Here is a 21,617-nt window from a genome sequence, read left to right as displayed (position 1 = left end):
ACTCACAAACGTGGGCACAGTGAGAGTCGTTGATATCAATCGCTTTTCCATTTGGAATTAATTGATAGGATTTGGCTGTGTGTATGCATATACAGAAAATGTGTGTATTGGTGTACATAGTATCCACGCTAGTGTGTGTGTGTGTGTGTGTGTGTGTGTGTAAATATATACAGGCACTGTATATATATATGTGCAGTGCATGGAATCAAAACTTTGTCCATTTTAATACATCTGTGGTTTGGGCTCAGGAGCTGCCGCTCTGTTTGCTGCCTATTGGACTCTTGACTTCAGTGTCAGTCACATGGACGAAGCATGGAGGGAGGAATTAAGGTCTCATAAACTTCTTATAGTTAAGACGTTTAAATCCCAGGTGGTGTGTTGCCTGCTAAATAAAGCAACTGTCACTGCACTGCAGTGTGCAGCGGGGGGTCTCAGTGATGACATGACCTAAATGTGTTTCTCAAGTTGCATATCTTGGAGGAGTTTGAAAACCTGATGTGAAAAATATTCCTGTTTTCAGTCAGACTAGGTATAATGACATGAAGCATGTTGTTGCAGGATTGGACAACATGGTTGATGGGTGGCGGTCAGTGGGCCTTGTGTCCAGGACGTTCCTGCCCTGCATGTTGGAGGACTTAAACTGAGATTCGACTGTATCTGATGTTGCTATTTCAGTCAGAATGCAGCTTACTGCTCTATATTTTAGGAAAGGAACTGCGCCAGCGTCTTTACAAAGTGCAGTTTGGTTCAGTTTAGAAACTTTAATGTCCAAAAAAAGGATTTGCATTTTCTGCATTTGGAGCATCACTTTCAGGTGGTTTTCATGCAACGTAGTAATTAGGCTTTGTGATATTACATTGTTTGTGTATTTATTGCATTGCAGATGCATGAGGACATGACTGATCTTTTGTGGTTACTGAACATTTACAGTAATTCAAAAACATTTTATTTCAGGGACGAGTTTTACGTATTTTAGGAGAAAAATGTGTTAAATACTCAGCCTGGTTAATTGTTGTTGCAAGCTTTATTTCAGTAATAATCCTGAATGATACCAAACTCTGATACCAGTTCCTCTTGAAGTCTGCTACATGATTTCAGTAAAGTTCAGAATAAGATATTTCAGCCTGGTCGGTAGTGTTGGTCCAGTCTTCATTTTATTCACAGATTACACTAATGTTGGTCAGACTGTTTCCCCAAAATAAAGACTGACTCATTTTAAGACCAAAACATCAGACGCCTTACCCCCAGGCTAACTCAGGTCTTCGTCCAATGTTACCATGGAAACAATCAATGACACCTGCGCTGACCAATAGCACCCAGAAACAAAAAACAGGAAAGCATGGCTCATAATTTGTGGTTTTTGTTTTTGTCTTTGTGAAACCGGCTCCAGTAGATTAAAGGGACAGGACTTTAAAATAACAATGTATGCTTTATTTCTACAAGTGCTCTGTTGCCTACAGGTTTAGCTTCACCTTGAAAATAGGCACATGAGCTTGATACAGAGATAAATGTCAACTCATGATGCTCCAGTCTAGTTTCTTCCAGCAAAATATCCTCATGTTTTTATAGAGTGAGACTAGTACGGCTAATGGTACATCTACATGTGAGCATAAATTGCTAAAAAAAATAGGCTGTGGAAATGCAGATGACATCTGGGATAGTTTTAAACCTGTATCATGGTGTACGATGTGACTTCAACACAATGTGATTTTATTTAAACTACGACAAGTCTTTATAGTTTCAACATGTGGAATTGTGTTGTGTGAGTTTATGGCTCCAAGCATGTTGACATAGAAGTACCTGCTGATGATGATATGAATCAGTGTAATTGTGTCATGTGTCATGGTGATTGTGGTGGAGGTTCGGTCGCTGCCTCACGTCCAAATGAAGCAGGTGTGTTTGTTGTGTGTTCATCTCGAGCAGTACATCAGTGGTGGTGTAGTGGTACAGGGTCTTCACCCAGCAGCTGTGGGACCGCACAGTCATCTACACCCATAATTCTTTTTCCTCAAATAAAAATCTTGTAAATACAGACCATTTAACATTTAAAGTTTTTTGTAAACGTTGTATAATGGTACAGTCTCTGTGAGTGTGTTGTGGATGGAACAGGTTAAACAGAACTTGGATCTGCCCTTCAACCAGCCAGACAGTCCAAGATCATGTTAGTGACGTCAGGGTCAAATAGGCTCAGCGGGAAGCTAAAGGATTGACAGACTGGAACCTCTGAGGAAGAAAAAGTGTGACACGTGGATGATGGTGAAAATCGGGGGGGGGGCTATTTTAAGGAAGTTTAACACAGGCATGATTAAATTAAAAAATTAAACAGCCTAACAAACTTAAAAAATTAAAGAGGAACTCTAATCATGAACTTGGCTTATTAGTCATGTATACTACACCTACAATCAATGCATCAAAAAAAAATCATCACTTTCGCTTTCATACTGCCTCATAGCACCGAGTCAGAGCCCAGTTCTGTCCTGAGATATCACAATCAAGTCACTCTGCCTACATGTGGTGCTAATGGCCTGGGGCAGAGGGCTCCAGGTCTAAATCCCAATGCACTTCCAAGCAGGCTAATCACAGCAGCACATCTAGCCATGGCAGCCAATCCCATTAGGGCGTGGATGGCGTAGCCCCGCTTTGTGCTCAGCTCCTGCGTCTCTGATCTGTTGACGAGATTAACCACAGAGCCTCAGATCAGCCCGAGAGGCAGGGGCTTAGCATGTCATCTTTTTGGGTGATGGGTGCAGTGGAGAGCAGGAGACCGAACGTGGACGACTCACGTTTATACATAATGGTGTAGAAAGGATGAACAAAAATACAGCTTTACTTTACTACTACATTATTTTGTCAAGATGGAGGCTCACTTATGCTTCATCAGCAACATCAGCTAAACACCAGCTGTTTTCGACCAGTCAGCAGTTGTTTATGAGTCATGAATACACTAGATGGGGCTTTATACACAAGATCCTGCTTTCATTTCAGTCTTGTAGCAAATCTTTGCACAAACGTGCAAACAAACCATGACAGGAGCGAACTAAGGTCATTTGTGTTTGATAGATAAAGATGAATCGTCTGGACTTTCTTGAGTGTGATGTGTGGTGGTGTGTAGCTCTAAATCCTCCACAGACTCAGTTACAGCAGCTTCCCACTCACTGATTAGCTCATGTGCTTTAGGCTGCAAGCTTTTCCACATGTCTGCAAAATAAATAAAGTGTCCTCCCACCTATGACGCATTGGGGAACCTTGGTAACACCATACTGCAGCGTTTACACACAAGATGTTGTGATACCTGCTGTTAATCCTCTTACACAAAACATCTTGTAACTCCATCACACATCTACCATTATCTAATTATAAACAATGACTTTTATATAAAAAAAAAAAAATCCTTCCTTATATTTCTGATGCATTGATTTATCTACTAATCTGTGTATCAGTCGATTCCAAATATGTATCACCCACTTTGGATATAGTCAACGCAAATAATCAATTTATATGTGCACGTAAAATGTGAACTGTGTAAATATAACCTTCCCTGAAAGACAACAGATAAATGGTTGATTTTGAGCATTTTTAATTCTAGTTTTCTGTGATTTTCTTTCAGTTATGCATCATATGTGGCAACAGAGACTTTTCTATTACATTATCTATCTTTATTTGGAGTGAATTCCCTCGGGATTCCTGAGCTAAAATCAGGGGATAAAATCCAAAATGTAAGAAGAATTGGGATCTGAAAAAAAAATACAAATAAAGAAAAACCACTTGTCTTTAAGCAGTTAAAAATAGATTTATACTCTTTTACCTTATTTATGTAAAACTAAATCTTAAGCTTTTGTTTGTATTATTTCTGGGTGAAAATCAAGGGACAAAAGTCAAAAATTAAGAAGAATGGCGATGAGACAAATTGCTGATATTGGGGAATAAAGAAACCAGAAACTAAAAGTTTGCCATAAAAGGAAAATGAAAAGCTGAAGATACACACATTTATTTATGTGCGATTTTTGTGTGTGTGTTATTCAGCATAAACTGGTGGCGTCAGATCACACCTTCCAAATGTCAAATCCTCACTTGAACTTTCCATCATGTTTCTTTTTTTTCATCTCCCTGTGTTCCTCCATGGTCCTCCCACAAGCCCGTGTGTGTGTGTGTGTGTGTGTGTGTGTGTGTGTGTGTGTGTGTGTGTCCTGTGCTGACCTGACTTATATGAGGTGTCCACCCCCACCGTGAATGTAAAAGCAAGATAATCTGAATTGTCTCCTGATACTCTCGTCAGTGGCTGCTTGTATACATGTGTCGCATAGTTTTCTGCAGTTGACGAAGGATTAACCACAAACAGATTAACTTTAGAGTCAGTGAGTATAAAAAACTTCAGGTGAATTTATTCATGGATACAGAACGTCACGTTCCAAGTTTCCATTCATCTGTTTAGTCCTCCATTACCCGTCTGATACAGCAGCGGTTTACTCATCCTTAGCTGTCTGCGGCCACAGCACCTGTTCTGTTCACCTGCACATCCGTCTCCCATCTGCTCCAAAAATCTCCTCAGGGAGGAGACGCTGTCACTCGCCATCAGCGTCAGCGCTCCTGCAAAACACCACCACCTGCCTCACTCTCACTGACCATGCTTTTCATTTTAACAAACATTAGACTGGTACATCTGTTTGTCTTGTTGAATGGAGGTTCCACATATCCACAGTTTGTGCCTCTCTTTTGTTATCATGACATTTGAATCTCAGAGCAGAGCATCTGATTTTCAGCCAGTGTTTGAAGGTAATGAATGAATAATGGTTTGAATATGGAGGAATGCATTTAAGACATTTGCACAGATTGTATGACTATAAATAAACCAAAACCAAACCAAATATTATATGGCTTAGATTGTCCCACTATAGGTTTGCATGTGGGGAGAGTGTTTAATGTTTCAAGGGATTCACAAAGCTGACATGAACAATATTCTCAGAGAAAATACTTAAGTCCTTGAATGTGTTTGGGACACAAGTAGTGACATTATTTATCACTATATTATAGTGACAAGGATTGTTTAGAGTCAGGCTTTTAGCTGGAGAAACATTTTTCCATCTCCTGTTAAGACTTTGGAACCGCACTGTCTTTCACTTTACTATAAAACCCTTTTCCTTGTCGTTCTGGTTCTGACCATTTGAGACACAGTCACAGCATCACTCATTACTCCATATGCTATGACTTCCTTGAACACTTTGCAGGTTAATCTTTGCTGTTCGTTATTGCGTTATTGTGTCCCGCCCATGTAGACACTAATGACATAGTTGCAGTGGTGAAGCGTGTGTCAGAATAGATTCTTCCTGTAACCCTGATTTCATGGTTGGGAGCGTTCTCCAGTCTCTCTGGGCTGTGGGTGACAAGCGGGCTACAATTTTCTTTAAACTGTCTTCTTTAATCACCAACAACACGGCAGGACAGTTGACCCAACTTTATTCTGCTCTCTTACCAAGATGTGCAACTCATAGACTGTCACACTCACACCTGTCCCCCTGAAACAATGGCAGGTGGGAACCAAAAGTGCTCCACACTAAAGGGGTTGTAAATAACCAACTTAAATGTTACACTTACAAATTATATATATGAAATAATAAGGTACTGCAAGTGATAATGAAATCATATAATAAACGCAATGAAGTCATATTAACTAATGATATAATAAACTCAAATAATATTGCACCACTTAATATACAGCACAAATTAATATGGTAAACTTATAATTAAAATAATGTAAATGTGTACAATAATTAAGGTTACATTACATTACACTGCAAACAAAACTGTCCAAAGCTCAACAAATAAGAATGCTAAAAAAAGAAAAAAGTTCCTTTCTGAAAAACAGCAAATCATCCACCATCATCACTTAATGAACAACAAACCACAGTAAATAACATCACATCACAAAGTCCTTTCTCTTCTGGGGGACCTTTAAAGCTGCCTGTTTCTATAGCTCACTGCAATGTGCAGGAACATAACTGCACACAGATCTCTGACTGAAGTCTGCTTCACATGGACACTGTTTGTATTGTTTTACTATAACCTGTTTTTAAAAATGAAAAATAAATTAATTTATGCAGTGTACCCTACAGTACACACTCTGTGCTCTTACAATGTTTTTTATAGGGTTTGTTTATCGTTGATGTAAACATGTTTATTTACCTCTGTTAGCTTTATGCCGCCATCTTCATGATGTCACTGAAGGGCTTATCAGTGAGATTTACAGGCTGCAGTGTGTTGCCGTGCTGCAGTCACTTTCACTACTTCCCCAATATTACCACAAGAGGGCGTCGGCTGCACAGTGTACACACCTCTGCCAGGGCCACCTGTTTACAACCAGTTTATCATTTTACATATTCAAAAGTTGAGGGTGGCACACGGTACGTGCTCCTTCTACTGTAGCCGGCCCAACCAAAGAAAACATTTCATGACAATCTATTAGATTGATTTATTTCAGGAGCCTAATTCCTGGTTCATGAGGAGGGACGTTCAGGCTCTTGATGATAAATCACATCCATTCTGCAGAAACTGAACAAAGCAATGTCTCCATCAGCTGCAGCAACGCGGCTCACAGTCATCCAGAGTACCCGTTTTCCCGATGGATAAATTGACTTGTGTTTTTTGTTGTTGTGCTCTGTTGGTACTGTCTCAATAAACGTCAGATGAGGAGGAGAGGTCATTGTAGTTCTAGTGATCAAAGTTTCACAAAGACTGTGATTGCTACCTAAGTCACAAAAAGATGGTAATAACATACATTTATGGAACCACATGAACAGATATCCTCCATCATTTAAATGAATTCAGACAATTATTAAGACCAAGAGTGTTTATGGGGCATGTCAGAAAAAGCAGGCTCTCCTTTAACCTTTTAAAGCCTGCTGGTTTAAACCTGATTTTCAACCATTTGCATATGTACATATAATAAGCTTATAACAGAAGAACTGTAAGGCCAAAATTCACGTATGAGACCTCATTTGAAAGGTAACGTATTGTAGTTTCTGAAAATGTGCTTGTTTTGCATGTGACTCCAATCCAACCTAAACTACATCAGCTCATACATGTTTTTTCTGTTTTTTTTCAGTCCTCGCCTGTAAAAGAAAAAAAAAGTCATATTTGATAACTACCAACAGGATATACTTTATACAAGAACAATGAAAAGCTCCAAATTACTTCTACATCTTGTCAAAAGCTCCTCTGTGAAGCTTCGAGGCTTCTAGGCCTAATAGTTTAGTTTAGGAAGTTTTGACTTAATACTGAACATTGCAAAATAAAACCAATGCCTCTTAATCTGTGCCTCAGTAACATATCTTTAAATATAAGGTAGCTATCAAAAGTGCCGGACAGATTTTTTTTTTTTTTAAATGATCTACTGGAAAGATATGTCAGAAAATAGTTTTTCCTTTCACTAGTGTCCGCCACTGATCATTCAGAGGTCAGGGTCAACTACACATCAGGTGTAAACAGTGGTTTAAAGGATGACCTTGCATTTAAAGGCATCTATGGTCAACATGCCTCCCTGCTTGAATCGCAAACACCACACAAACATTTAATTCTGTAAATGCAAAAAGTGACATTTTACAACTGCACCTGGCACTGAAAGTATTTGATTGGTTACTTGAGTTAACATCTGTTTCGGACACCGCAACACTGCATGAGGGCTGCTCCTCTCCATGATCTCACCTCGCTCAAATAGAGTTAGCATATCTGCACTTACCGAGGTGGCCCAGCAGCATTTTGATAAATGGCACATGAATGTAATATTATGACTTGATTACAATTTAATGAAATGTTATATTCTATTGTGTGTTATAAACCATTTATTAAATGTTTACATACAGCTAATAAATGCTAGATGTAGAGATATTTTAGTGTTTTTGTATTTAAACTTTTTAGTTAATGCAATAGACTATTAGATGGAGATTATTATTATTATTATTATTATTATTACGTAACCACAACTTCTCTCCCCTCTGGTTTGCCCACACAGATTTGTGGTTGTCATGGCAACAGCAGAACTGTGCACTGCTGCTGCTGCTGTGTGTTTTGCACCCTGTGTGTACGTGTGTTTTTGTGTGTTTTGCATGTGTGTTTGTGCGTGGCACGAGCCTCTCCATACCCCCCCCCCCATACCTCCATCAGCGCTGCAGCTCAGGCACGGGAGCCTTTGGGTGGGGGCGGGGCTTGTTTCGCTGCAGAGGGATGCTCTGCAGCCCCATGCTGGACCAACCACTCTGGAAATCCCTGCTCACAGGCACGTAGCACACACACACACATATACACACATATATACACACATACACAGATTTACGCTGACTGCAATCAAACCCCCTCAAGCTCCGGTCATCTGTGCTACATCCTCCCTCTCCTTTCTGTCATTTATCTTCTCTTTTCTCCTCCTCCTCCTCCTCCTCCTCTCTCACTCTGTCCCTCTCCAACGCTCTGTCGTCTGCAGCTCTGACTCACTCAGCTCTCCTTGACCCATCTGAGCCAAGCTGAACCACACAACCTGGGAACATGTCCTCCAACCTGCCCCCTGGGACCACAGCCGGGGCTGCCGGAGCCAAAAACAAGCCCCTCTCCCCCTTCAGGAAGCGGGGCAGCCTGCAGTACACAGCCAGCACAGGTGAGTGGAGGGAGACGGTTTGAGTGTAACAGGAGGAAGAATCTCACATGAACTGAGCCTGGGGCAGTAAAGCTGTGGAATGTGCATCTTTAACTGAATTGTGACTTTTTGAACTATGTCATATTTTGAGTGATTTCATATTTCACTCCTGAGAAGAGAAGACATGGGGTGCAGCACTTTTTGTCTGCGAGTAGTTTGGGGAAATGCAAACCTGTTGATTAAGGAGGTGCAGCAGAGGATGCGCTCAGTGGATGATTTCAACATTCATACCCTCCAGTTTCATGTCAGTGTGCCAGCTTCGGGCTTTTCCTTTCATCCTTCGTTCTCAGGCTTATTTTTTGGAAAATACAAACTGTACGTTCTCGAGCATCAGCCAGATCCTCCAAGCCAAAAGATTAGCCGGAGCTGTATGAAACCATTTTCATGCTGCCGAAATGTTGCAAAACTCATATTTCATCGGTTGTCATGTTGTAACTTAAAGGATTATATGCTCTTCCATGAGACGGTGATCCTTTGGCTTGTGACAGTTTTTTAAAACATGTTGCATATGGTGAAAAAAAAATGCAAGCTCAACCTAAAACATCAGTTTTTATTGTGTACTATATAGAGACTTTTCTCTGGACGACAGAGATGTGTTGCTTAGATAAATATGATGAATATGATTATGATGGTGTTTTCCACTCAGCCCGATAGCAGTACGTGGCCTGGAGAGAATAATATGTAGGTTGGTACCTCAGGACTTGATCCCCCGCTGAATGAAAGGATTAGCTTCCTCTCTGATGTATGCACTCACTGATCAGCCTTTCATCCAAACTACAAAGAGTGTAGAATGACCATAGGACAGAATACCAGCCATTTAAACCCCCCTCCCTCTGTTCATTCACTATCATCTCTCAATCCAAAAACATTTTCTCTGAAATGTAAAAAAGGGCTCACTCAGGCGAGATTAATATCATGCACACGACCGTCAGTGTCTTCACATCATGTTATTGGTTACAAATTTCTCTGTGAGACATATTCAGTCTGTGAGGATTAGCTTTTATTAAGCAAGACAAAAAAAAGGAAATGTGGTGAGATGATTTCCCTTGTTCCCACCGCACGTTCTGTCCTTTAAGATGTTCCAGACCTGAATGTTAATATCCTGAAACAAAGCTGAATGAGAAAGACGTGACCCTTGATTCTTGACATCTCGAAGTTGTTGATATAATCTCCACCTAATGGTGAATTTTAAAAATATTAGAATTAAATAATGCATGCACAACATTGTCCTAAAAATAGACTGTATCTTTGTAGACACCCATGTCATGTTACAACCCTGGACACAACAGTGACACGACAGTGACACGACAGTGACATGACTGTGACGTTGCAGTGGCTGCCAAGATAGTCAGAGATTGATTTTTCACCCCGACAACACCAGCTGGAAGTCTGAGTGATGCACTAACCCTCTGCCTCCAGTCAAGATGTTCTCTGTGATTACCCTCATTTACGGCTCGTAGCTCGACAGCGGCTATTACCGAAATTGCTCTTGAGTCTCAGACTGGGATTAATAAATAGTTAAGATTTCATAGGCTTTTACTTGTTTTTTGTCTTTTCTTTTATTGTAGATATAAAGGAAATGCACACTATGTGCAGATTCTGTTCTGATGCCTCCAGGATTTGATTAGAAAGTCTCTGCAGAAGCACATTAAGATAATATTCATGTTTTATGTTGTTAAAGCGTCCAGGGAACCATCTGAGTAAGCAAAGATGACATTTAGGTGACTCATCTTCTTTTGTTTTTTCGAGAGGGCACTCGTTTAGTTTGGGGCAGATTGCACAGTACTGTCGGTGTAAATGATAGTAAGTATGTGCAGTGAAAACAGGCTGCAGATGCAGTATCATTTGATTGTATTGGGGTTATTTAAATGATTGCTAGTGTCATGTCTTTAAATGCTTAATGCATCTTTAGTAAAGTGATTGCTATTCCTGTTTCTGCTGCATTAGCTCATAAACGGATCATCAATAAATTATAGACTGTCTGACACTCATTTCACTAGTGTGATTAACGATTGTCCGAATTGACACTTAGCATGCTGGAGGAGCTTTAGCTTAATAGATTGTTTTAATAAGAACCCTGAACTTTCTACCTAATGTAATAAGATCTCTGCGGATCAATCAGCACAGCAGAGCAAAGCAGATGTGGAGGGCTGCAGCAGGATCTAATCAGTACTGAATGACTTTGAATTATTCACAGCTCAGCTTTCTTTAAAGGTTATGGACCCCATACACATTATATACTGCTGCATGTCCTCCACACAGCTTTTTGCTTGCTCGTGCAGTTGTTGTGTGAAGAGCTGAGGCATGGCGTTGTCCATATTTAGCACATTATTGCAGGGAGTGCGGAGTGAACGCAGCAGAGAGGGACTATGGGTGAATCACTTCTCCGCCTGTGAAAAGGGTAGCTCTGAGATTAGAGCACCACCCACTCACCAGTTAGTCTATTCTGTGACTCCCAGTGTTTTACACTTGTTGTTCCACTTAAATAAACTCAAATGAGAAGAACCTCATGTAGCAGCAGATGTAAGGGACTTAAACAGACATTGTTATATAGATTAATAGCATTAACACAAACACAGGAAATATTAAGATACTAATTTTCAAACAAATTTAGAAAGTGCTTTACAGAAGTAAAACAGATGAAAACAATGGAATTCTAACTACTCACAAGAGCACATAAAATACATGACAGATCTGTCGTTTACAAGAGTAAAATACTTGTATTTTTTCAAAATACAGTGCATCATATTTTTTTAAACTTGAGTTTTTGTATAATTTCTCCCATCAAATACAGGTGGAAGAAGAATTAACGTACTTAACTTAAGTAAAAGTGACAATACCACAGTGTAGAAATTCTCCATTACAAGTAAAGATCATGCATTTATAACTCTTCAGTAAAAGGTTGATGTTGGACCTCTAAACACACTGTACATCGCCCACGACTCGTTCACGCCATCCTTTGGTTGTGTCACACCTGTGTCATCGTTACATGGCCACACAATGTCAGGGTCTGTGCCGTGAACAAACACAGTAATGACAGGTTAAATGTTAAGCGCTGTCACTCCCTACTGCCACGCAATCTGTAATGGCTCAAATCGTAATTAATGATCAACTCCGACCCAAACACGCCTTCGTGTGATAACCTTCAGTCAGTCGCTCCTCCAGTGCATCCACAGCACGTCTGTGTCTCTCGTGTTACTCCTGTCAACATCTGGCTTGTTAGAGGTCTCATGGACTTGGGCCCTGGGGTGGGACCACATCTCTTTGTTGTATTGTTGCGCATACATCACTGTGTGGTGATGCAGTAGATAAACTGCAGACACACCTGATGCCGGTTGTGGTTTGCAACACTTCGAGGTGTGGAGAGCCAGAGTCTTGTTGGAAAGGTACAGTTTATGCTGCTCTAGATCTGTTTTGGTGACACGTTACTTTGAGTCCCTTTTTATAGAAGACTAACAAAAATGTATTTAATAGTTTATAACTCACTATAATTTAGTTGTAAGCAGATATAAGGACATTGTGTGTGTGTTTATGAATGTACAGTATTTATCAAACATAATAACTTTATTACAGTTGTATTTTACTATATTATTATGCATTTTCTGTTTATACACCTGGCTCCACTTGTATGTTTTAAAAGGAGGAGTTATAGTGGTAGACAAATACATTCATGAACACTTTGCTTACAGACACTTGATAATGTGTCATAAATGATTTATTAAATGTATAATCACTGATTATAAATGCCAAATAGGGGGACTTAAATCTGGGAGGAGGCTGACCCTGCAAGTTACAGGCCCATTGCTCTTCTGTAAGAGAGTAATAACTCAAAAAAAGTTTTGGACACAAAATTAGGTGACGATGTTCTCATCAGACCACATTTATCCCTTGTAAATTCGATTTAGTAATCTGTGGACTAAATGGTCTTATGTGTTTGAGCCAATGATATAATTTGGGTTTGGGGTAAAATTCTTACTAATGGAGACAAATCACTCCCTTTTGACTTGCAATGGGCGTAAAGTAGAGCGATCCCCTTTTCTCCTTCTAAGTAGCAATCAGAGGTCACCCAGGTATCTATAATGCCGATGATTTATTGATTTGTCGGTCTGACCCTGTAGTTGCAATTCCAAGTTAAAGTCCTGCACATACTGCGTCATTTTAAATCTAAACATTTCAATCGTTTTCTCCATGTGTGATAGATGAGGATAGATGCAGAGATGCTGAAGGGCCTCGATCATATTTATTCCGGCACTGTCCGCTGCCTGTTCTCTGTCATGTCTGATGTGACATATTGTTTCTCCAACAGTATAAAACAAACATACAGCCAGGCTGTAATTTAGCCCTTCAGTCTCATCAAAAGCAGGCTCTCATGGTGGCCATGGTTGCAGCCAATAAATCAATATACCTGACCTGGAAGTCTCCATCATCCCCAGGCCTCAAGAGATGACTTGCTGTTTATAAGATGGAACAGATTTGTTTTGGCTAATGGAATTCAATGAGGCTGTTTTTGATATTGATGATACCTAGTTGTGTAACTCATGAGCTCTGCTGCTACTTTTTTACCTTTCTTCAGTACGAACGCTCTGTTTTTCACTTGTGTTGCCCTGCTGCTGTGGACTGGCCCCCCTCTCTTCCCCTCCGCTGCAGTGGTACTTAGTGTCTTTAGTGTGTACTGTGTTTTCATTTGTTTTCAGTGACTGAAACATTGTAAAGTTCAGTCATTTTATTCTGTGGTGTAAACTCAGTCATTAAGTTCACATTTACTCAAGCACTGAACGGAAGAAGAGTGTTTGAGGTACTTGTAAGTTACTTGAGTGTTTTCCATTTGATGATTTGTGACAGTTATAGTTACTAGCTTTTTTTAAACTAATGCACTAATACTAATACTGCAACTGATTAATCAATCAGTCGATCAACAGAAAAATAATTTTTTCAACTATTTTGATAATCGACTAATGGTCTAGTATTCTCTGCTGTCAGTTCTTAAAGTGAGCATTTGCTGTTTTTCTTTCTCATCTGTGACAGTAAATTGTTTAGATTTAGATTTAGATTTTAGTTTTAGGATGCTTGGTTAGAAAAAACTATCAAACTGAAGACTTCATCGTGGCCTCTCAGAAACTGTAAAAGCCTTTTTTTCTTACAATTTTAAAAAACATTTTGTAGACTAAACGATTTATAATGAAAATAAACAAATAACTATAATGAAAATAAGCATTAGTTGCAGCCCTGGAATGTTTCTTACAAAAAATGTAATCATCTCACGAAACAAACATGCTACAGATGATCTATAAAAATATATTGTATATAATGATATAAACATTTCAAACGGGCCGTTTGTAATATGTTTTTCAGCTTATACTCTTACTTAAGGAGAATTAGGAGAGCATGACTTTTAGTTGTATTGGAGCAAGTAAAGGGTCTGCTTTTCTTGCATTAATGAATTTAAAATAATGCTTTTCCAGCCACTGGAGTGTAAATTGATTCCTTCACTGAATCCCTGGCATCACGATGAGCTGGTGTTGATTTGTGTGATGCAGCGTTCGACCATCAGAGGGAGCGTGGTGTGAATCAATGCAGCCACACTGATGAATCACTGAGCGACACTCCTGTTTGTTGTGTTCCTCTTGGGGCTAGAACAATTTGATTACTCCTCTTGAAAGCAATTTTGTCCCCCGGGAAAAAAAACACAACAATTTAACCTTGAGAGGCGGAGTGGCAATTTGCTTGTTGTCGAATCACATTTGACTCTCTGTAGTGCTCTGCGTTTTTCTGTCCAGTTTGTCAACAGGCCTTCTCGAAACTGGAGCAATCCAGTTTTAGAGCACCTCTCTCCGTGAGCAAATATGTTTCATTTACACTACATGATGTCGTAACTGTCAGGATGTTTTCAGCTGCTGGTTTATGTTTCCTTTACAGGTGTTTTGAGTTTATTTGTCTATTTGATATGGACTATGCATTTCAACACAGTTTCAGAACGAGGAAGACAAAGAGTTTATAGCTATTGCTTATTCTCAACTCCTGTCCCTAGTTAGGCTTTTACATGTATAATGTAATTAAAAGAGTCAATGGCAAAAACAACACAAAACAGACAACATTGATAATACCCTACAATTAGCTAAAAATATACACTTGTACAGTCTAAAAAGAGACAACAGGCTACAAATAGTCAGACAAAGACAATTAACAATAGATACAATTACCTAGAAATGAGTACAGCTCTTGTTTGCTTTTAGCCAGCACTTGTGAATATAAAGTTTTCTGCGTATTATTTGGAGTTGTATGGGAGTCATAATCGGATGATTGGTGAAAACGACTGTTTAAAGCATAAAGCTGACTGTCCATATTTTTCTTACTGTTAAAGAATTCAATAAAAATGAATTCATCCTACGAGCAACAATTGCCTGTTTAACCAAATCCTGATATAGATGTGAAACGATGCAGTATTACATCATAGGTGGGTATGGACATGTACTAGACTTTAGACACAAAGTACAATTTGACATCCTTACCCTGACTACTGAAGTACATTTTGAAATTCTCAAGCAAAGGGTCGAGTAAAACACACACAACCCTGCTGCTGTAAATACTCACTGGATCACCAAATCCATGGGTGGAAATAGTCTCGACAAATACACTATTTACTTCTGTTATGCTAATATCTACAGTGAAAAGCTGTTTTAGCAAATTATTTGATTGTTTTAAAACTGAAAAAAATATATATTTGTGACAAACTTTTAAAGATTTGCTTCACGGATTACAGATATCAGAAAGTACCGAGAGACAGAACTGACATATTGTTGTTTTAGGTGTTTTTATATGTTGACAATAATATAGAATATTCTCCAGCTCATTAAGAAAAGTGTATAAAACAGCACAAAGCACACATTAGATAAGATCTGTGTCGGGGGAAGGAAGGTAAAGATTTCTTCTCCAGCTCTGAGTTTCAAGTGAAGACAACTTGAGTTGAACTCTAGACAGTGTTGAGCAAGAGAAGATAAGATTGGCAGTGCAAACACTTCATACAAACGCATGTTGATTGAGCTTAGAATCTTCTTTTACTCCTTCGCAGGTTCTGTCAGCATTGATTTTTGTCTTTTAGGATTACAACTCTTTCTGAAAAGCTCATTTAGATGCTCAGTAAAAGGCTTCGTTTTTTCAAACCTTTATTGACTGAATTAAAGGTCAGGCCTTGTTTGGTTAACAGCTCAGATAAATGTCTTGCATTCTTGATCTGCCGTGACCGGATGTTTCTCTCCAAATCTTCATGAAACTGAAAATCATGGAGTATTTTCATACAAATCTCTCTGTAACCAGTGAAATGAGACGTTGAAAAATTCTTCATTTTTCAGCACTTTTTTCTTTTCAGTCAGCACATGCAGTCATGGCTGTCATCCAGAGCAAATTTACATTCACTGCAGAAGTATAATAAGAGGAGAGATATGACTGCAGAGAAACCTGCACACTGCAGATAGAAGGAAGGATTTCACAAAACATTTATTTTTTCTTTGTCATGTAATTGCGTCAATTCACTGAGGTATTGATGTGTTATTTCATTCAGCACACACACACGCACACACACACACACACACACACACACACACACACACACACACACAGAGCTCTGTGTTTATTGCACAGGAGAAGAGCATGTTCCAGAAATCGCTGCTGCATCCATAATGGGGACAACGTGCTGGCCCTTTAATTTCATTCATGTGAGAGGAGATGGAGGCAGGGTCTCGGTCATCTCCCTCAGACCGCCGCTATTCAGCTGGCGAAGAAAAGACCATGACATTTCAAACCTTACTGCTGAGACAGCGCCATCTTATTCACACACATGCACACGGACGACACAAACAGCCTGAACACATGGTCCCCTCAGCAAAACACAGCACTGATGATAATGCAGTCAGGAGAGGGGTGCTGTTAGAGAAACTCTCAACAGGAGGATCCATATCCACTGGTGATGTACATCGTCCCCCCCCTGCCTCCTCTCCCTCCTGTGGTACATTCCAGATAGATGTCAGAGGCATTTAAATGAGGAGGATCAGCTCCAGAGGCAGCTAGTGCAGCGACAGCTGGCCTGAACCAGGAGGCAGACAGAGCAGAGGGGGGTCACACACTGGGATGTGAGGGGGAGTTCATGGATCTGCTGGACCAGCTCTGTGTATGTATGACAGGGACAGATTAAGAGAATAGAGGAGATGACTGTTTGACTCTGTGTGTGTGTGTGTGTGTTTGTTGATGTGACAGCGTATGTATGTTTTTGCCCAGGATTGTCATGTGCCTGGGTGTTTGAAGTGTTTCTCTCTTGTTTCTCTCCATCCCTCCCTCCCATCACGTTTAACCCATCTTGAGAGGACAGCAGACGCCATCCTGGGCCGTTTGCTGTTTGGCATGCTCCATCTCCCAGCCAGGACAGCCTCTCTCTCCCTCTCTCTGTCTCTCTCTCCTCTCTCAGCCCTGCTAGCCGCTGGTTAACGCAGGCTCTGAGGAGACAGGTACGCTCCACTACCCTCACCCCGTGCAGAAAGCACAAACAACCCTCTCCCCTCTAACCTCCCAACCCCCCCTTTTCTCCTTTCCCTCTTTCACACTCACTGCCACTCTCCTCTGCCTGTCCCTTGACGGCTTTGTGTAATAGCCCTGAGCAGTGCTGTCTGTACTGTGCTGAGGAGAATGTGTGTCGATTCGTTGTCCCACAAACTAGCTTTCTCATGCCTTTTTAGGACGGTGTAAAGGTGCACGGACTGTGCACAAACAGGCAGGCCGAGCAGATCGATAAAAAAGAAAAGGTGCTGAGTTCACCTGCAACTGTGCGATCCGATCCAGACGGTTGTTTTCAAGGCTAGTGCGTATTCTACCTTCATATTTCTGTATTTATTTCAATAGTGCTGAGAGAAGTAAAATGAGCACAGGAAGGAAGTTTCTACTGGGAGACCAACACTGGCCTGCTGACATGCAGTTCATGCAGCTGCAGAGACTAAACCAAAGACTTCGACTACACGTCTTGAGAGACATCAGCTGTTTGATGCAGAGCCAGTGAGAGATGCTGGAGGAGGAAGTGTGCTTTAGAGGAGCAGAGAAGATCCAGAGTTAGATCCTGCTGCATTCTCCCTGCTGTGCATGTGTGTTTCTCTTTTAGACAAGAGACTCTGTGTATGATCGTGAGCACCCAGATTTCATTTTAGTTATGCTGGATTGCTGGATGCTGACACATTTTCTTGCGAGCGACCGGATCATATGAGAACTGGCATTTTGTATTCGTTTTTATGTTCATGATTTTATAGCCTCTCTTACTTGTGGAGGCCAAACCGCTTCAATCAAAATATTCTGACACTAAAAACTAGGGCTTGGTATTCAGCCTTGTTAGTTTTTTGCTACTGACCAACATGTATCCAGAATCCAGAGTATCAAAAACACTCATGGACTGAATGCCTGCCCTTCATTCTTTGACCCAAATTAAATCAAAATGTGGTGAGTTTTATTCTCTTTTGTTTATGCAGAATTGTACAGCTGCTTGTGCTCAGACAGCATTTAATGTCTGAAGACTTTGGCTTCTTTTGTCTAATTAAAAAAGGGCTTTTGCAGAAAAATCTTCCTTAGAGTTTCTTATATTCCTTAGAGTGAGGCATTGAGACATTTTTGGTATCAGTACTGAAAGTATGGAAGTGTACTGAAAACTTTCACGATACCCAACCTTAAAAAAACATATCAAAAGCTCCAGTATTGCACTGCTACCTCTGTTTTCACACGTGTCTTTATTTGTTTGTCTGCAGGATTACGCAAACTGAACTGAACTGATTACGCTACTGAAGCGATCTGCACCAGATGTAGTGGAGGGGTGGAGCATTGGCCAGAACTCTTCAAATTTTCCAGGAATTTTTTGAATCACTTTATTTAACATTGCGATATAGGGGATATATTTGAGGAACTAGTGTGTGGATCTTGATCAATCCGACATAGTCATGGTTTTTTGCACAATATAATACAGATCCAGGTAACAATCCAGATCTGGTGGAAGAAAATGTTTGGCCTTGGTGGAGGTATGCGCCATTCCTGTTTATATTTGTCGTTCCCCCGTAATCCTGCTTTCTCATGTCAGCTATGAGTACATTTGGCTTTTACTCTGAGACATTTGGCACAGAAGCTGTGAGTCAGTGGCATTTGTTGTGGGCTGAATACCAAATCTGCATAGTCAGTGGTGACAGGTAGACAGTGGTTGATGATGCATGGCCTGGTGGTAGAAACAGAGAGGAGAGAGAAAGGGATAAAAGAGAAGGAGTCTGAGGCTATTTAAGTATCACTGAGAATTGTGTGTATATATTATGAAATTGAATTCTGTGTGGGCAGGTCACTGAACTTGTAACGAGTTGGACATACTACAGATGAAGTTCCACAGGATGTCTCCTGACCCCGGGGCTCTTCTTCCCCTCTGGCCTGTGGGCTTCAGATGACTTTCCACTTGTCATCTCATCCCCGAGGACCTTTTACACCGCGCTGTTCGATTTGAGTTGGACTGGAGTTACAATACTCTGTGTCGCTGCTGAAATATGCATGCCTGTGGAAGTCCCTTGGCAAGCTGATACTTTCTGACCTTGTTTTGAGGCTCAGTGGTGATATGGAAGGATGAGCTGTGCGAGACTGTGTGTTGCATTGTTTTTAATTCAACATGTTTTTGTGTTAAGTGTCTGTTAGAGCGTGGAGACGGCTAGTTTGAAATCCTCATGTTGTATCAGGCTCTCTTGCTGCTTCCCCTCCTGCTCCTGTTAGATCAATAAGAGCTTCAGCTGACTAGATTACGTCGTATATATATTCCATTCAAACATGGCTGACTCTAATTTCTGAGTGGTTTTCTCTCCAACTGTGGGGGGATGAGTTGTTACATAACCATAGATGCTACTGATCCAAATATAGCAGCCATTAGGGGATTAGCTCCAGGTCCGGTGGGCTTTACTGTGGCCCAGCATGATGTCTTTGCCGCTGGTCGCCTCCTGCGGTCCAAGCCACTGTCCACTGTTATCCTCACAAACTGATATGCCCCAAACCGACAGCAGAGACAACATCTTAGCTGGCCATTACATTACACAGACGCACCCCTTCCAATCACCAGAGGAGAGCCTTTCTGTGTCTCTGTGGACTTGGCTGAGGCACAAGGACGGTTTAGTATCACAGCATGTGGTCTCACTTTACTGAGGGACATTTTTACTTGCAATAGTGTTAATTTAATGGTGTTCTTTCTCATTTATGTAAATGATTTACCAAATATGTCCAGTAGAGTTTTTTCAATAATGTTTGCAGATGACACAATATTAGTAATAAGTCCAGGTAGTTATTTTCTCAATTAATCGATTAATCATTTGACTTGCATCAACAGGCCAAATAATTACAGTACTTTCGTTTACCTGCAAAATTAAAGATATTCCCATCAGACTCATGTGCTAATTAGCATAGTGTAGCATGCTAACACACTAAATGAAGATGGTGAACATGGTTATACCTGCTAAACATCAGCACTGCTGTGCCTTGGTACAGCCCCACAGAGCTGCTAGCATAGCTTTAGACTCCTGGTCTGGTTTTTATATCTTAAGATTTAACTTTGACAGTTGATTTAGTCTGAGATACTTGTGTATGTTTTAGCGTTGATGCCTTGTGGTGCAGGCAAACTTGTCCTGCATGTTGAGTGGGATGTGTTGATTGGACAGTGTTAAGCAGAAGGTGATAAACATGGGGTCTAGCCAGTGATTACACCATCTCCTCCTTTCGCTTTATAGCTCCCATTCTGTGTGCCTCTCACCCAGGGTTTTTATACCTTTTAATGAAGCTTTTTGTAGAGTCCTAATCGGCCCAGTTAATTGGACTCTCTGGTCTCCTTTGCTGTCCCCACAGAGCAGACAGACTCAGACATGCTGTGTTAAATAAATCAGTCTTTTAATTCAGACGGGGCACAATACAAAGACCCTTACAGTTTCATTGTCAGACTGCAAGTATCATACAGTATACCCTCTGTGACCTTGTGTGTATGGTCTATAAATACTGACAGACAACAGGCCCACTGACACTCTAGCACACAGGATGAAATATTTAGCAGGATACTGAATATTTCAGAGGCAGGTGCGTAGTTTCAAGGGAAAGATTAATATCATTGCAGACAGACTACTAAATATACACCCAGGGGGACACACAGCAGTGAGGCAACAGGCATTGTCTCGTCTCACTGTTTCTGTTTCTCACTGACGAATGCTTAACATCTCTGTTTTCCCCAGTGTTGTTGACAACTTGTGTCCCAGCGTCAACTCGCAGCCATCCTTGTCCCAAGTCTCATTTTCAAGGACCATCCCCCTTCGTTTTCCCTCCTCGCTTTTCCATGACAACTGGGTTTGTGTAAAACGTGAGCCTTGAAAATGGCAACAATGGAGGGTTTTAGCCGGTGTATGTGCTGATGGGCTCTCCACCTGAATGGTCCATTGTGCCTCAAGGCACAAACAGCCGCTGAGCTCAGACCTCCACTGTTGTGTAAAGGCCCACTGACGGAGGAACAACAAGCTTCTGCAGGCAGTTTTTGGTCACTGTGAATCAGTTATATGTCGAAGGAATGAAAAATCACGAAGTAAAAATACGCTCATCATGAGCTACTTTATCTTATTCACGTTTATTTCTAGCCCACTTTTTCCATGCTGAGGAAAAGGAGAAGACATCTGCTATTTTTATCAAGATTGATAAGCTCATTGACGGTTAATAGGACACAGCTGTTGCAAGCAAAACTGATTTATCATCCCTCCAAACTGAAATCATCTGCTGTTACTTGTCTGACTTGTGTCATTAAAAGATACAGAGGCCTTAATGTGCTGTTCTCAAAAGTCTCAAAACAAAGCTGGGATTATTCCTCGATACCCACTTTCTCCCTCATTTGATGATTTCCTTCTCTCTCTGCCCCCCC

The 21,617-nt window shown here is 40.7% G+C and overlaps 1 protein-coding gene across 6 annotated transcripts in view; it reads left to right on the top strand.

Moving 5' to 3' along the window:
• Nucleotides 1–8,325: 8,325 nt before the first annotated feature.
• Nucleotides 8,326–21,617, top strand: part of ampd2b (adenosine monophosphate deaminase 2b) — a 23,403-nt gene continuing 10,111 nt past the window's right edge. Inside the window, exons 1-2 of one of the 6 annotated variants that reach the window (XM_023427671.2) lie at nt 16,752–16,844; nt 17,043–17,178. Coding sequence is in view for 3 of the 6 variants with exons in the window: in XM_023427668.2 (XP_023283436.1) it covers nt 8,533–8,641 (109 nt within the window). In the remaining 3 variants the exon portion in view is untranslated. Of the gene's footprint in view, nt 8,642–11,982; nt 12,067–16,739; nt 16,845–17,042; nt 17,179–18,492; nt 18,724–19,030; nt 19,324–21,617 lie in introns of those variants that run through there. The other 5 variants (XM_087179634.1, XM_023427668.2, XM_023427669.2 and 2 more) reach the window with 5 other exon arrangements.

This window comes from Seriola lalandi, unplaced genomic scaffold, assembly GCF_002814215.2.
Source record: "Seriola lalandi dorsalis isolate HSWRI2012SDOR001 ecotype SW California unplaced genomic scaffold, Sedor1 jcf7180002054861, whole genome shotgun sequence".
Lineage (NCBI taxonomy): Eukaryota > Metazoa > Chordata > Actinopteri > Carangiformes > Carangidae > Seriola > Seriola lalandi.
This window is presented reverse-complemented; position numbering and strand designations above follow the sequence as displayed.